The sequence below is a fragment of the Eschscholzia californica genome, unplaced genomic scaffold (genome assembly GCF_041429995.1).
Source record: "Eschscholzia californica isolate CP2 unplaced genomic scaffold, dmEscCali1.0.p SCAF_1, whole genome shotgun sequence".
NCBI lineage: Eukaryota > Viridiplantae > Streptophyta > Magnoliopsida > Ranunculales > Papaveraceae > Eschscholzia > Eschscholzia californica.
The window spans coordinates 52,406,463-52,423,489 of NW_028238198.1; the positions used below are offsets into that span (position 1 = coordinate 52,406,463).

The window sequence follows — 17,027 nt, forward strand, 5'->3', positions numbered from 1 at the left end:
GATTCATCTACATCTTCACAAGCGAGAATTTGGCCTGAATCATGGATTCCGAAAGATTACTAGTTCATCGATCGCTTCCATGGCTTGTCCGATCGTCGAGTTGTTTTTCTGTTGGGCGTAATAGATAGCCTGGTGGGAATGAAAGTAGGGTGTCTTCTTCATATCCTCCATGAATCAAAGTAGAGAGAGAAAATCTCTTTCTCTCTCTCCTGTAACCTTGCAAGATGATCCAATTAGACCCTAGAAACTATAAGGGAGGGAAACAAACTACAAGGGAAAGAAGAAAGGGGATCCGGCGAAGGGAGGACCCTTCACCGGAGGAACAAAACAGATCTGTAGACGATTGTTGGTGGTGTCTACTTTCTAGAGAGAGAACTGTTTGATTTCTTAATTAACCCTCTTACTAGAATTTTTTTATTCTTTCTCTTAAAAGACTAGAAATTGATTCTTTTTTTGCACCCCTTTGTTGAAAGATTTTGACCTATTTAGTTTTTTTTTTTTTTTTTTTTTTTTTTTTTTGTTGAGAAGACAAGAGAGAAAGGAAAGAAAGGACAAGAAAAAACGAAATTACAACCGAGCCAATTCCTCCCAAGTAATCGACGCCCATATCTTCTTTTTTGAATTCATTCGACCCCATTTGGCGAGCTTATCTGCCTCTTTGTTATTTTCTCTCGCGATGTGCCGGAAGGCTATGAAGTCAAACTGCTTTTTGAGGTTTCCAATTTCATCCAGATATTTCTCAGACTGCCAATGAATCGTTGTTTGTTTGCTAGTAAGATAGTTGATTAGATTCTGGTTGTCGCTTTGAATGAGTACCCGTTTTATTCGAAGTTGTTTCATCCATTGCGTTGCTCTGAGGATGGCCAGGCATTCACACTCCTCAGAATTCTGCCCCCTAATATGGTCCGCTAGAGCCATTGCTGTGTTGGATCCTTCCTCGGTCAATACGCAGCCATACCCTGCTGCTTCCTGGGCCGTGGTGAAAGATGCATCTACCTTGAGTTTTTCATCAAGTGCTTCATGTATTTTATTTGATTCATAAGTCTTGGGTCTTTAAAGTTATATAAAATTCTTTAATACCATCTTATCATTGGAAAGCCATTTCTTCCTACTTCTAGTTTTATTAACTTCATTTAGTTTTATTAACTTCATTTATGTCTTAATTATAAAGAACATAAGTACGAATGAAAACTAGCTCATGACATCTAGGCCCGGCTAAACCAACTAAATTATTGAAAACATTTGTCCGTGTAGCGCCCACATTACATGACATTCATCTTCATGATTTCGTTTTATATATACATGAAATGAGATAAGACGTTACTCAGCCCGTCTCCTTTGTTAATCCTGATCTGGTGACGTGACCGGCCCAGATTTAGATTGAGGATTTTTCTCTTAAAATCTCATCCCACACGATATCCGGCCAAGATTCACCCGGGAAGCGGAGACGGGCGGGGAAGACTTTCTTTGCTGTATATGCATGATGATAATTATAATTATAATACCATACATGATACAACATCGATTCTCCGCATTAATTTGTTCTTATATAAAATAGTAAGAAATAATCAAAACAGAAAAGGCAACCTTCTATTCTCAGGCATATTTCTTCTAATGGCGGATTTTTCTAATCTTAACCATTAAAACCTCTTTCTCTACTCATCCTCTCTCTCTCTCTCTCTCTCTCTCTCTCTCTCTCTCTCTCTCTCTCTCTCTCTCTCTATCTCTCTTTGAAGAAGAAGAAGAAGAAGAAGGTCGCACTTCAAACTCACCATTCTTCTTTCAAACTCTGAATAAGGTTAAATCTCCCACTCTCTTTCTCTCTCTTTAACTTATCCTTAAATCATTTATTTGTTCCTAAACATTTTGATCCGAACAAAGTTATAATATAAACATTGTATGTTGTTTATTCAATTTTGATGAACTATTTTTTTTTATTTCGAGATACTTGAGGGAATTATAATTTCCTTATCCTAGTTTCATTTCCCCCTTCTTGTATAGTTTTATATTGTTTGTTGATGTGATTGTGTGATCATTTGCTGCATTTATGATTTAATAACACTTAAAAGAACAAGATTTGGTGTTAAGCTTTGTGATTTTAATATTCAGTTTTAAGTTTGTGGTCATTCAACTCAAAAGTCAAAACCAATATCTTTCACCATTCTCCCATGTGAGACTATTCTCACACACTCCCTCACGTGTTGTGTTATTTGACCCTAACACGTGTTTTTTCTTTTCGGGCGACATCTAGCACGTGTGGTTTTTAAACCCATCATGTGCGGGTCTAGCTCAGATACCATGTTAAGTTTGTGGTCATCCATCAAAACCAATTGGTTATGAGTGGAAATTACCTAAACATTATATTCTTGGTTACGAGTTCACTATTCTCCCATGTTTGGACTATTCTCACAGAACTGTAGAATTGGTTCTAGTAGAAGATTGATGCAAAATTTTGATTCAACACTTCATTCACTTACATGGTTATTTGTAACATTAGTTTGCATAGTTTAGATTTTATTAGTGAAACAAAGAAGATAAGCAATTCAAATGTTCGATACTTTTGGTACTTAGAAATTACTAGAAATCATCTCACTCCTTAAGTTTGGCTCCCCATTATGAAATAAGAGTTCTGAGCAACTACTTCAAGGAAAATTATGTCTTTTAAATCCTTTTTGTTCAAATATAGATTTTCGCATTGAAAGAGACTCATTGCTGTTTTTGTTGTTTTATCGGGTGACTGGTCTTTAGAAACAAAGTGATGGCTACTGAAGAACTGGTAAATGGTTTGGCCAAACATGTCGAAGGTCAATTTTGCAGTCATGAATCAAATGGGTCGAACGGTCAAGTCCTAAACAAACAACCTTTTGTGATTGGTGAGTCTTGTTCGATCTTGTTTGTTCTATAACCGTATGAAAACATAGAAAATTAAAGATAACTTGTTGTTGAGGTTTAAGAAAACGAAAGCTTGTAGAATAGCCAAATAAAAAAAGAGGGCTGGTTGTAAGGACGAAGGACTCTCTTTTAAGGGGGTGTATCACACTTTCATCATGAGTCGAGCCCCTTACATCGTTTTACTTTGAGGAATGTATATCAGTTCTTTGCTTATACTTCCCACTTTATTATAGGTGTTTCTGGTGGGACTGCATCTGGAAAGACAACAGTTTGTGAAATGATTATGTCCCAGCTCCTCAATCAACGAGTTGTTCTTGTGAACCAAGTATGTTCCTTTTCTACTTCATTCTTACTTTATCATTTCGTTAAGCTTTCAGTTAGAACCTAGCTATTATTCAAATTGTAAGCGTAGATTCTTGTCTGTTCCCATGGATGGCGATCCTTTTAGCTATGCGTTTATTTTTATCTCTGAAATGTCTTTGTTCGGATTGATCATGTTATGAAAATCTGGACTCGACATGCTTATTAACCTCTTTTAACAACACAAACGCTTCAAAAATGGTAAAATGTGAATGATTTTGTCTTTATGGTTAATGTATATGTGTTTTCTGCATTTACAGGATTCGTTCTATCGCATATTGAGTGATGAGGAATTAAAACAAGTTCAGCGGTATAACTTCGACCACCCTGGTAAGCACCTCAACTGACTAACATATATGTGAGTTTTGTGTATATGTGTGTATGTATGTGCAAATCAAATAAGCAAGGTTCTTTGTAAGAAACTCTTCGTTTATGATGTTTAAAGATACATAACCAGATGCCTACATTTACTGTATCTTTTCCGCAGATGCCTTTGACACTGAGTTATTGATTACTTGCATGGAGAAATTGAAACTTGGAGAGGCAGTTGATATCCCAGTATACGATTTCAAGACGCACAAAAGGATTTCCTCATACAAGGTACTAATAAGCAACACCACAAGTGTTAGTAAGAAATTTGAAAGATAGTAGAAGTGTTTGTTACTTTATTCCCGTTGACGCTTCTTTGAATATTAAATATATACAACTTTGTACTTACGATGTTTTTGTTGCGGTTATTTCTTTGTCTTCTATTTGAATTTTCATTGAAACTCTTTGTGTCACTTGATAATAGTCTTCTTTTGTTGAATATTTGTAGGTTAACCCAACAGAAATAATTATTTTAGAAGGAATACTAGTTTTTCATGAACCTCATGTTCGCAATCTCATGAACATGAAGATCTTTGTTGATACAGGTTCTTCCTCTTAATCAATAATTTTATCTTTGTGCTCCACTATTGTTATCTTGTCTGGTAATTGAACTATAAATTACTTGATGGAAGTACAAAATTCCTCCTTGGCTTTCAAAATTTTGCTTTTCATAGAACTTATTATCAAACCCGTGATTCTTTTGTAATTGTGTGTATCATGAACGTGGCACAATTCATAGTCTTACATTATGCTTCACCTGCTCAATTGTATTGGTGGGTTCTTCTAACCTTTAAAATCGCTCATGATGATTTTCATTGGATGCAGATTCTGATTTGCGGCTAGCAAGGAGGATCCAACGAGATACCGTTGGGAGAGGCAGAGACATTCAATCTGTCCTTAACCAAGTGAACAAACTATTATACTTTTCGTTTTGCATTTCACTTTTTCAGTTGTCTAGATTCACTTTTACTGGTATCACTACGAGTTTTTTCAAGGCCACACGTCTATAACAATAATATTCATTAATAGAAGATCATATTATCTGCAGTATGCTGAATTCGTAAAGCCTGGTTTTGACGAGTTCATACTTCCATCAAAAAAGTATGCAGATGTAATCATCCCTCGTGGAGCAGATAATATTGTGGCGATTGACTTAATAGTTCAACATATTCGTACAAAACTTGGTCAACACCATCTGTGTAAAATATACCCAAATGTAAATGTTATCCAATCGACTCTCCAGGTAATCATGGCTTCATTTTCTGTTATTATGTAAAGAAGTAGCTGAAAATCGTGCTGCTGTTCAATGCCTCACTATTCTGGGATTATCTAGTTGTAAATATGTTATTTGTACCTTCAATTCAATGAAGTTTTTCAGTTTCATCCAGATACAAGAAATGCATACACTTATACGTGACGTTAGGACAAAAAAACATGATTTTGTGTTTTATGCAGATCGACTTATTCGCCTGGTAAATCTTGAGGTTACGAAACCTAAAAAGTTATTTTCTCTTTTCTGCGACTTTCTTGTGGTTGTATGTGATGCTTCGAACATTCTGTAGGTCGTTGAACATGGTCTAGGTCATCTACCATTTACAGAAAAGCAAATTATTACTCCAATAGGTAACCGGTGCTAATCCGTTCTGCCTTCTCCTCTCTCATTCAGATTCTCATGAAGCTAGTTATATTCCGAATATCCTCTTCGACATATCTACTTCTGCAGGATCTGTATATACGGGAGTGTCCTTCTGTAGGAGATTATGTGGTGTATCAATAATCAGAAGGTAACAACAGAGTACACATATTACTAGTTCTTTGTTGAATATTTCTCTCAATCTTTTGGCATTTCATAAATTTTGCGGAACTTTGAATGTAACCACAATTGGGATGGAAATAAAACCTAGTTGCCCGATATCTAACGCGATCACGTGAGCCCGCTATAATGCAAAGATGCCCGCATCCGGGTATTGCAAGTCCCTCCAGCTAGATTTAGTGATCCGGGCTTGGGTCTGAATCCTAGTTTCGGGGCCATCCAAGCCCAAGCTAGACTTAGTGGTGTGAAGTTATTGAATTGAACTCTGGTATAACGCTATGGGCGCTCCCAAGCTGGCCCGTGGCCTCACTCAATGGCTCGCGCTTGTTCGAGACACGCCAGGCTGGCCTATTTCAGTCAGAGTGAAAACCACTAAACTATCGATTTCACTACCCGCTGAAATACTATTGGGCGGTCTGGTCCACAACAGATTTAACATCTAACCGAGTATTATCTCAGTGGACGATTTCACATGTATATGAATTTGCAGAAAATGTGATAAAATTTACTTCGTACTATCGCCTACACCCACATGTTCTACCTCCATTAAGTTCATAACATGATTTTAGCAAATAGACCTTTCAATGTTAGTGCTAATCTTAGTACACTATTTCCAGTGGAGAAAGCATGGAAAACGCACTGAGAGCTTGTTGTAAGGGGATCAAAATCGGCAAAATCCTTATCCATGGGAAACGTAACGATGCACGACAGGTTCGTTGGACCAATCTTTCTCTCCCACATTTATTTTTTACTATTTCTTACATCTAGTAAGTTTTATATTGCAGCTAATCTATGAGAAACTTCCAGCAGACATCTCAAGTCGCCGGGTCTTATTGCTAGACCCGGTTCTCGCTACAGGTTTGAATTATAAACAACACAAATCACAAGTTTCTTTACAAAATTTATGATATTGACAAAATTATATATATATGTATATTGATCAATCAGGAAATTCTGCTGTTGAAGCAATCTCTCTGCTAATCAGCAAGGGTGTACAAGAATCCAACATTATTTTCCTCAATCTTATATCAGTAAGATGTTCTTGATTTCACTTTTTCTGGTTATCTTCATAATATAATTCTTTGTTTATGAGAGAATTATTTTTAATTACAGTCTCCTGATGGATTACACGCGGTCTGTAAGAAATTTCCTAAACTTCGGATCATTACGTCCGAGATTGATGAATCGTTAGACAAAGATTCCCGTGTACTTCCCGGAATAGGAGAGTTCGGTGACCGTTATTTCGGGACCGATGGACTGTCACAGACATGAAACAAATAGGAAAGCATTCACTAAACTTCATTTCTTCTCTTGGTATTTGTTTTTCTTCATTATATGATCTTTATAAACCAGGAAGTTAGTCATTTCATGTTAGCTTTTCTTTTAATAATCCTATTTGGTGGTAGCATCTCATAATTCTTCCTATTCTTTTTAATTGCATATCTTGTACTGTTTTATAACCTTATAGAAAAATAAAAGTGTTGGTATTTATAAGGAATTATTGTTGAGTTGTTGTTAAATGTCACTTATATATAGTGTTGCCACATTGAATTTATGTGCTTGTCACTGACTGGTCCATCAGGATTATCTCTTGAAATGAATCTTCAAAAATGAAGGTTATCTCCAAATAGACCCACATACAAGGGAAGTCCCATCTGAGTAGAGAACATCTAAAGTTTAGCAGTAGTTGATTGAAATTTGACTTTTGAGTTAGATGTTCACAAACTTAATGAAGTATCACCAGAAACACAAATTTAAGTGCAAATTATACCACATGTGAAGGTGCATGCCAGAACTGTCTGCCGAGTACGATGAAAGTTCTCATGACTAAATAGATGGTGATTATGTTCTGTTGGACGCACACAAACTTCATAAATATTGCCTATACTTATGCTAAGTTTTAAAGATAAGGTGTTGGTAGACTGATGAGTACGGCTCCAAGACCTAGTCAATGTTAGAAGCCAATGGAATTGCCTCTAGGAGGTGCCTAGCACTGAAATCGCTAGACGATAGGCCCTAATTCAGTTCGCGTTTGGATGAGAAGCGTGATAGAAGATCCAAGTTGTTGAATTTGAAGATGATTTGATGGTATTTTGACTATGTAGTGAATAAAGAAGAGAGATAAAGAATGAGAAGAAGGAAGAAATGTTAAGAAGTTTGTGAGGATTAATTGAAATGTTAAGTAGGGTTACTAAGACCACATTTTTGTGCCATAGTTCTATACGAGGGTGTAGCCCGTGCCTTCCACCACGAAATTGTTATCAAGTACTTATATTGGATTGATTAAATAGAGTTGCATCATCGTTTTACATTGAAGAAACTATTTTAGAAATCATTCTCGAACAACAAAATTTTCTCTAATTTAACTCCAAAAACAACAATTTACAAAATTTAAATACATAAATTAACAAATTACAAAAAAAATATTAAGTGAACCTATACAACAAAAAAAAGAGATTGCACAAGGATTAATTTCATGATTAACTTCCAATAAATTTCAGTGACTATGAATAGGCTTATAGCATAAATGAAGATATTTTGGTGCCACAATGTGAACTCTTCAACTAAACAACTAATAATATGAAAAGAAAACAATAAAGGGAAAATATATGCGCCACCAATCCAAGTTCCGATTTGGTCAACCCTCAATAATGTCTTTCAAGGTAATGATCAAGTCAGAACTTTGAAAAGTTAGATTACTATGATAGCACTTCTATTGCGGGCAGTTATGTTATACAAAGAAAATAACTTTAAATCTCTAATCAAATCATACCTTGAAGAAAACAGAACAACAAACACATGTACTCAAATTCAGTCAGGCATATCATCAAACACGTAGCTTGTAAAAGATTACTATGATACAATGAAGTCAGCACCTCAAAACCATTTATATGCAAAATATGAAAACTTTTTCTCGTTCATATAACCATAGGAAAGTTATATGATACTTCAAATTGCAAAAGTGAAACCTTGAAAAAATTAGATTTACTATGGTACAATGAAGTCAGGACATTGAGAATAAATATTGACACTTAAGTATGACTCAATCATAACCCCATTGATGAGCCTGTTACGACGTAGAGATTGTCGAAGAAGATCGATTTAGGAAAAGATGGTTGAAGCGAGATCGATTTAGTAGAAGATGGAGTAGGATGGGGTAAGGAAAAAAGCAATTGGTTAGGGAAAGAAATTTAACTTAATTTGGACCGTACATTGACAGGCTAATGAAAGAAATCAATTGCGAAGGGAAATAAATTTAACTTAATCCGGACTTTCAATTAAGAACTATGTGTCATCATCACTAGAGCAAAATTCTTGCGTCGGTCAAAGTAAGCTCGAATCAAAGTCAGCCTTCCGTTACTCAACGAAGCCCCATATAAATTGCAGTCGGGTGAGAAGACAACAAACGCAAAACAAAACCCAAACTTCATCATCACTTCAGCACATTCAGGGAAGTAATTTGTTTCTTCTTAATTTTGATATTATAATCTCTAGACTTGGCCATACTTCTTGTCCTTAGTTAGGCTTCTTGACTGGTATTTGGCTTCATCTGTGTTGGTTAGTTTGCTCTTTCGATCTCTCTGCACTAGGGTTTCCACTTGCATGCGTTGATTGTGTATGCTTGCTACTTCATTTTCTGTGTGTTTAGGTTTTTATCTTGTCAACCTTATGGTCTTAGTATTTCATAAAAAAAAACCTTATGGTCTTAGTTTGGTTGGTTTCTAGTTTTGTATTTACTTTTTCCTCTTTTACTCTCTGTTGGTTTAATTGTCGGTTTTTTAGTAACTTGGGAGGGGGTGCCTCTTGTTCCCCCTATTTCGGTTGGCGGAGGCTCTCTAGGTCTTGGGCCTTTTACTGGGGATGGGGTAGTGGGTGCTTCTTTTGCTGTCCTCTTAGGTTTGGTCTGTGTTTTCAGTTTCTTTTGGCTTGATGGATGTATCGGTTCTTGCTTGGAATGTTCGGGGTTGTGATAATTTTGCTAATCGTAAACATCTTAGTCGTCTTATCAATGAAAATAAATCGGACTTCATTTTTCTGTCGGAAACCAAATGCATTAACACTAACATTGATAAAATTCTGAATTTCATAACATCTATAACAAACATGTGATAGACCCGATTAATAGAGCGGGTGGACTTGCTCTTTTCTGGTCTCCTAATTTTGACATAAAGATTAATTATGTTGATAGTAACATGATTCATGTTAAAGGCACACAGGCGGATAATGGGAATACTTTTTACCTCACTGGATTCTACGGTTGCCTTTATAACAAAAACAAAATGAATCCATGGGATATCTTGGCCCATAACACTTCTGATAACAATTACCCCTGGCTAGTTATTGGTGACCTCAACTGTATCCTTGACCAAACTGAGAAATTGGGTGGTAAAGCCGCCCATAACCCGACCATTTTACATTGTAAACAGACTATTAATAATCTGGGCCTTCATGACATTGGTTTTGTGGGTTACCCTTATACGTGGTCTAATAAACAATTTACAGGTACTCTGATTCAAGAGAGGCTCGACAGGGCCTTAGTTAATTATAAGTGGCTCACCATCTTCCCTCAGTCTAAACTCACTCATCTCCCTACTCTAGGCTCTGATCACAACCCTATCCTCCTCACTACTAAATCTAGCTCTTCTCTGGGTCGCAAGCCTTTCAAGTTTATCCGCACATGGATGTCCCATCCCAACTGTGCTCAGTTCATCAAATCTAACTGGCTCACCATTCCTCACCCTATTCAAGCTAAGCTGAACTCCCTAGCAATTAACCTCTCTAAGTGGAATAAAGAAGTTTTTGGTCACCTGGACAATAATATCAAGCAACTCACGCAAAAACTCCAATCCATTAAGAATGCGGATGCTTTTAAGGAGGTGTTCTCCCAGATTGAAACTCTGCTACTCCAACAAGAGAGCTTGTGGAAGGAGAAGTCTAGAATTTCTAATATCAACTTAGGAGACAGAAACACCCAATATTTTCATGCTAAAGCCACCACTAGAAACTGCAAAAATCAAATCCACTCTATTAAAAGGGAGGATAATTCGTGGACCACTAACGAGGCTGAAATCTCTTCCATATTTTCTAATCACATTCGGAATATCTCCTCTACGGCTGGTTCCACTTTATCATCCAATTTAATAGAATGCTTCTCTCCTCAGATTTCCTCCTCTCTGGATGAAGCGTCGATTGCTATTCCGGTAGAGGAAGAAATACAGACAACTATTCCATCCCTTAAACCGGGAGCGGCTCCTGGTCCCGATGGATACCCCCCTCTCTTCTACCAGACCAACCGGGATACTGTGAAGGATGACATCATTCACATGGTCTCTAATTTCTTTAGACACGCGTCTCTGCCTGAGCTTTATAATCAAACTCACATTTGTCTTCTTCCTAAAACTAAAACCCCTCAAACTCCAGCTGATTACAGACCTATAAGTCTGCTCAACACCACTTATAAGATCATTACCAAAATTCTAGCTAATAGACTTAAACCTGTCCTGACTGATATTATCTCTCCTTTACAGGCGGCGTATGTGCCAGGTAGACAAATCACGGATAATATCATTATTAGCCAAGAATTCATTCACTCCTAGTGGCTGGAATATTTGTTTCAAGACCTCCCCGATTCCAGAACCCTTTCAGGTCTTCTGTGACAATATGGCGGCAATATGCATTGCCGCCAATCCCGTCTTCCACGAACGGACCAAACATATCGAAATAGATTGTCATTTCGTTCGTGAGAAAAATGAATCTAGTCTTATTAAGACGACTCACCTTCGCTCCGCCGATCAGGTAGTTGATATATTTACCAGCCCACTTCGATCTGATCCATTTCACAGGTTAGTCTCCAAGTTGGGCTTAATTCAGATTTCTTCCCCTGCTCCAACTTGCGGGGGAATATTGAAGTATAATGAAGAACAGAAAGATATCCAGAAGATATCTCTAGAAGATACTAGAAAATATTAAATATAACAATTGTAATTTCCTGTTTTCTATTTGTAATTATTTCCTTATTTACTAATTCTCTACAAATCCTATTGTAAACCTTATATATATGTACTAAATTCAATTAATGATAATATCTTTGATTATTATATGTCTTGTGCCTTCTTCAACTTAATAATTAACTACTAAGAGTAACTAGACTGGTGCAAAAGATGAGTAGTTTAGAGTAATTTGTTTGTTGAAAAACAAACTTAATTTTACTAAGGATAACTATTAGACAAAAATAACTAAATAAAACTAATTAAAATAGTGTACTAAATTGCTAACCAACACTAAAAACAAAAATTAAATATAACCGAATTTCTCCTCCATGCTATTGATAGGTCATGAAAATACCCATCTAAGTCGTTTAATTTAGCCGAGTTAGTCTATTTCGAGTCTTTATTATAATAATGTTAGTTTTCTTGATAAGGGGTCTTTTGCAGAGTTAGGTGTGAAAACGGTTAAAAACGAAAACAGAGGGTATTTTGGTCATTTGGAGTCAAGGACATTCTGATATTTTTGGCCAAGGTGAGTACATGGGTGAAATGTAGAGTCCGAGACGAGTCCGTAGGAAAAAAACGGAAGTCAAATCAAGAGTTCGGACGAGGGAATTATGTGAAGTCAAAGTCAGGTCAACATTTGGTCAGCATTCGGGACAATGTCGGGTACGGTTCTGGCGCTTGGTATACCAACAGACGCGTGTCGACTCGAGGAGACCGTCTCATCGAACTTCTGTATATCTGCTGAGCAGCAAAGAACCCCTAAAGAGCATGATCCAGTACATCGCGTTGCAACTTAGTCTCGTAGTCCCGTGCCCACCTTTTAATTATATCCATACCCTTCCGCGTTTTCAAGATCACACGATCGCGTAGCGTCTTCCCATTTGTTCTGTTCCCGTGTTTCCAAAGCAGTTTAGATTCCGTGTTCCCTTCATGCGTGTCCCTTTCCCATCCGTCCAGATCCTTGTTTTCTTCATCCGACGGTTGATCTTTGTGTCGCGGCTTATTAACATGTGGCCGGTTACGCGCTAGTTTGCACAACCCTAATTTGACTGCATCAACCAACACGTGGCAGCCTCATTTCCATCCATTTAAACCCTAGCCGCCAGAAAACGTGAATTGGTTTTAGGGTTTTTGAGAAAAAAACCCCTAAAATTCCCAAAATTGCCCTCCATTTCTAACCTTCTACCATTTTAACCTTAATAAACCCTAGCCATATAAAATGTCTTTTGTTCTCATTTTTTCAGTAGACTTCAACAACCCTCTCAAAAGACTTCCTTCTCTAATTTCTAAGCCACTTCTCCTCCTCTCTTCTATCTTTTAACCCTAAATCCATTTCTTCTACTTTCTCTAGCCACATTCATCTCTTCTTTCCAATTTATTTGTACTCCTAATCTCTAAATCTAAAACTTTTATTTTCTTTACAACTTCTTCTCTAAAATCTTATATCCTCTTATTTCTTTTCAAAATCTCATCTTATCTCATCTTCTTCTAAAGTGCTATTATTTGGATTTGGAACATAGTTTGGACCATACTTGGGAATTAAATGGAGCAAGGATTTGGGTGATTTCTTTTCTTTGTCTTATTTATTTCCATGTATTTTGTTTTATCATGTATATGTCTCTAAATTTAAGGACTAGCTAATCTTGTAACTAGGGTTGTAGAGGAACCCCATATATGGACTTATTTTGAGAGATGTTATTAATTGATGAATCCTTATATTGAGCTTTAATGCTAATCAATTGTTATTTCCTATAGATTTTATAATCTTTTCCTAGTTCATGCTTCATAGTGAGATATTTCATGTTTTTGTTAAGTTATTAGATGGGATATGCTTATTAGGTGATGAATGATTGCAATATCTTCTGAAATCTAAATAGTTTATTATGTTAGATTTTGAGTTATATCTGAAAAAAGAAATTTGTTAATTGAATGCATGCTTTAGATAGTCGATTTATGTGGTGGAATCAAAACCCTAGATTTCTTTCCCATCTTGATTTCATTCTTCTTTAGTCTATTATCCTTTTCTTTTTAAATTAGTTTTCAAAAACCAACCAAAATTAACAAATGGGGTTTTAATTTAGGCCAGCGCTTTGGGGAAAGCAAAATAGTTTCCGGGGTGTGAAGACTTGGTCAAAAATTGGTCAACTTTGTTTGACAATTTTATTTTGTAAGTTGTTAGAGGGAAATAAAAACCTCCACCTCACTTCCCTCCACCTCACCTCACTATCTCTCCACCTCACCTCTCTCTCTCTCTCTCCACCTTACCTTTCTCTCACCACCTCACTCTCTCTGCCACCTCACCTTCTCACCACCTCATTGTATTCTCCGGCAAAATTCGCCGGCCGGAATTTTTCCGGTCGGCAACCTTCAAACTTAAAATAAAAAAAAAAACTCTCTCCACTCTCACTCAAGAACTCTTTTCCTTTTTCTTGTTTTTTTTCTTTTTCTTCTTCTTCCTCTCTCTCTCTAGATCTAGAGAGAGAGAGAGAGGAAGTATGTTCAAGGTCTGTTCAGACCTTGAACGGATCTGTTCAAGGTCTGAACAGACCTTGAACAGAGTTGTTCAAGGTCCCGGCCAGACCTTGAACAGATCTGGTTCAAGGTCTTGCCGGGACCTTGAACAGACCTTGAACGGATCTGTTCAAGGTCTGTTCATCTCTCTCTCTCTCTAGATCTAGAGAGAGAGAGAGGAAAAAAAAGAGTTTTAGAGAGAGAGACGAGAGAGCAAAAAGTTTTTTTTTTTTTTTTAGTTTTAAAAGTCGTCGGCCGGAAAAAAATTCCGGCCGGCGACCTTGTCGGAGAAGAGAGAGAGGTGAGGTGGTGAGAGAGAAGTGAGGTGGAAAATTGCTTGTCCCTTTAAAATTTCACACCCCGGAAACTATTTAGCTTTCCCCAAAGCGCTGGCCTTAATTTAAGATTTAGGTGAAATTGCTTGTCCCTTAGAACGATTCTCAGACTTGTTAGTAATACTATAACTTGATCCCTACACTTGGGGAAAAGACTTTTTTTAGGCCTATCAGCTATAAACAACTTTATTTACTAAAAAAAAAAACTATTAGAGAAAAATAACTAATTAAATATTGTCCTAAATTGCTAAACCAACACCAGAAGCAAAAAAATCAAATATAACCGATTTTTTTTCTCTAAACATATTGGGGTTCAAAATTCTATTACCATAATTAATTGTTCATAAATAAAATTACTCAAATCACAATACTGAATACTCTCTCTCTCTCTAACACATGTGACTAAAATTCCATAACATATTTCTGATGCCTATCTTCACTTTTTTTTTTTCGAAACGCCTATCTTCACTCTTTAATTAATAGTTTATTTCTTTGAGTTTAATTATATATTTTTTCTTCACATATAAACATAATGTATGTTTTTTTAAGAGTAAAAGAGGGGTACTCCCCTTTCACATAGTTGTGTCTAATTCAACAAGTTTCTTCAATGATTTTCCTATAATAATTTTTGTGCAATGTTAAGGTAATATAGAAGAAAAAAATAGAGTGTGTTAGAGTCAAATTAGTAACCGTTTTAAAAAAAAATCTAAAATAGAGTGTGTTGGAGTCGAATTAGTAATCCTTTCTAAAAAGAAATGATAAAATAGATTGTATTGGAGTTAAATTAGTAATCTATTTTAAAAAGAAATTATAAATCAGATTGTATTAGAGTCAAATTAGTAATTTTGTATAGTTAAAATATAATTATATTTAGCAATTTAAGATCCAAAAAATATTTGCTATATAAAACCAATAAACCAACTATTGGTGTTGTTTAGCAATTTAATAAAAGAAAAACGGTTGTATCTAATAAATAATTTTGTGGAGCAATTATGCAGTTTCGTTTAGTATTTGACTTTATATAATAAATAACAAAATGTCACTCTTCATATGAAACATCCGAAAAAAGATAATGAACTTTTAATTTGAGACAAATGGAATAAAACAATTGAAAAAGACAAAGTGAATAATAAATAAACCTTAACAATGAAAAGGAACAAAAAAAAGAAAAAAGTGAATGCATCATCAAAAGTAGTTTTTTTTTTTTTGTTGAAATAATAAAAAGTAGTTAGCTATAAAACATGAAGATGCATTTTCAATGGAGTATATTCGGAAAGGAGAAGTGAACGGTTTTTGTGCACCAGGAATCACGGGTAAAGTCATGGTGTAGGCGGTGTAGCCGTGTAGGTTCAGGAACTTAGAACTTTTTTAATTTTCTTAACCGAAATCGCATCTACATAATGGTAATGATAATCTCAACTTCAAAAAAGTACTAATAATCTCAACTTCAGTGGTCAGCCCAAATTGCCTTTAGTGACTTCTAGAAATATAAAAATCAAGGTAATGATAAATTGAACTTTAAAAAAGTAATAATAATCTCAACTTCAAAAAAGTACTAATGATAAATTTAATTTTTTTTAGATTTTTTCTTTTTAAATCTTGACTATAATGGTCAACACATAGATATTGATACATCGATACGATGTGAAAAGCACGATAACTGTCGAATTATTATTGGTCTAAAGTCCGACGAAATTAAATGGCCTAAAGCTTACAGAAATGATTTTATTTATACTCAAATTCAACATTCTTAGATTTGCACTTCCATGAGATCAAATATGGGACCTCCTCATTGCGAAGTACATGCACTTACCAACTAGACTACCAATTGCTGACGACTTTTTATCAGACCTAACAATGAATAATTGTCGTCCCAGTCAATGTGATTACATTTCCACTATTCCACTCAGTTTTGAAATGTAAATAGTCGAGGGCATACTGTATTAAAAAATTAATCTTGTCCATTTTGTAGGAGTATTAAGGAGAGTATAGGTAATAGATTGGCAAATTTTTGTCTCAAACTAGGTTTGGTTATTACAAATGACTTCTGTAAACTTGTAAATTGTTTATAACGTTGATGCCGTTACTGATATGGTTGTATTTTTTTTACAACGTTGATGCCGGTACTGATATGGTTGTAATGGTAGTAGAACCACCAAAACACTGGATATAATTTTTCTTTTTTTTTAATTGGCTTTTGTCTATTATTAACCAATAGAAATTGGGATTACAATAGCTTCATTTTCCAACATTAAGAGACTAGCAATGCAAGGTCGTATTTCCGACTCACCCCATTATTTACAGCGGTCATGGTAAATAGTATTTTTCATCAAGTTGTGTGCAACACGATTAGTTTTTCTCGCTACATACTATAATTAAATTGCAATTCAGTTTTGTCAATTCCTTCAAAAACTCAAATATTATAGTTTTAATTTTTCGCGGTGCTAACTCATTCTTTTCCTCACTGACTTGCGTGACACTCATTGCATCTTCTCCAACACAATTGTTGTTATGCTTAATTTTGTTCTTTTGTTGAAAGTTGTTATGTTTAGTGGGAGTGCTAATCCTATTCTGAGTAAGACTGCTTTAGCTTCAGTAACTATTGGGTTATTAGTGGTGCAACAATCAAAAATTGATACGACAAATTCACCCTTTACATTCCTACTAACAGCGGCGACAATCCCTTCACAGTTGATATATGCCACATCGATGTTTATCTTAAGCATACCAGGAGGTAGCGGACTCCAATTATCA

At 35.7% G+C, this 17,027-nt stretch overlaps 1 protein-coding gene across 1 annotated transcript; it reads left to right on the top strand.

Moving 5' to 3' along the window:
* The first annotated feature begins 1,531 nt into the window (after positions 1-1,531).
* On the top strand, positions 1,532-6,989 carry LOC147567546 (uridine kinase-like protein 5). The gene is made up of 15 exons (XM_086654155.1): positions 1,532-1,798; positions 2,749-2,873; positions 3,126-3,217; positions 3,513-3,582; positions 3,740-3,852; positions 4,070-4,166; positions 4,447-4,526; positions 4,670-4,864; positions 5,010-5,093; positions 5,184-5,244; positions 5,345-5,405; positions 6,052-6,145; positions 6,220-6,292; positions 6,383-6,465; positions 6,548-6,989. Exons 2-15 carry the CDS (start codon positions 2,759-2,761, stop codon positions 6,704-6,706), a joined length of 1,377 nt encoding a protein of 458 aa, XP_086510281.1. The 5' UTR covers positions 1,532-1,798; positions 2,749-2,758; the 3' UTR covers positions 6,707-6,989.
* The last annotated feature ends 10,038 nt before the right edge of the window (positions 6,990-17,027 follow it).

Excerpts from the sequence above, each read along its gene's own strand:
- LOC147567546 (XM_086654155.1), top strand. The coding sequence starts at position 2,759 with ATGGCTACTGAAGAACTGGTAAATGGTTTGGCCAAACATGTCGAAGGT. Across the intron at positions 6,293-6,382 it reads AGACCCGGTTCTCGCTACAG|GAAATTCTGCTGTTGAAGCA; the intron begins GTTTGAATTATA and ends TTGATCAATCAG. Across the intron at positions 6,466-6,547 it reads TTTTCCTCAATCTTATATCA|TCTCCTGATGGATTACACGC; the intron begins GTAAGATGTTCT and ends TTTTAATTACAG.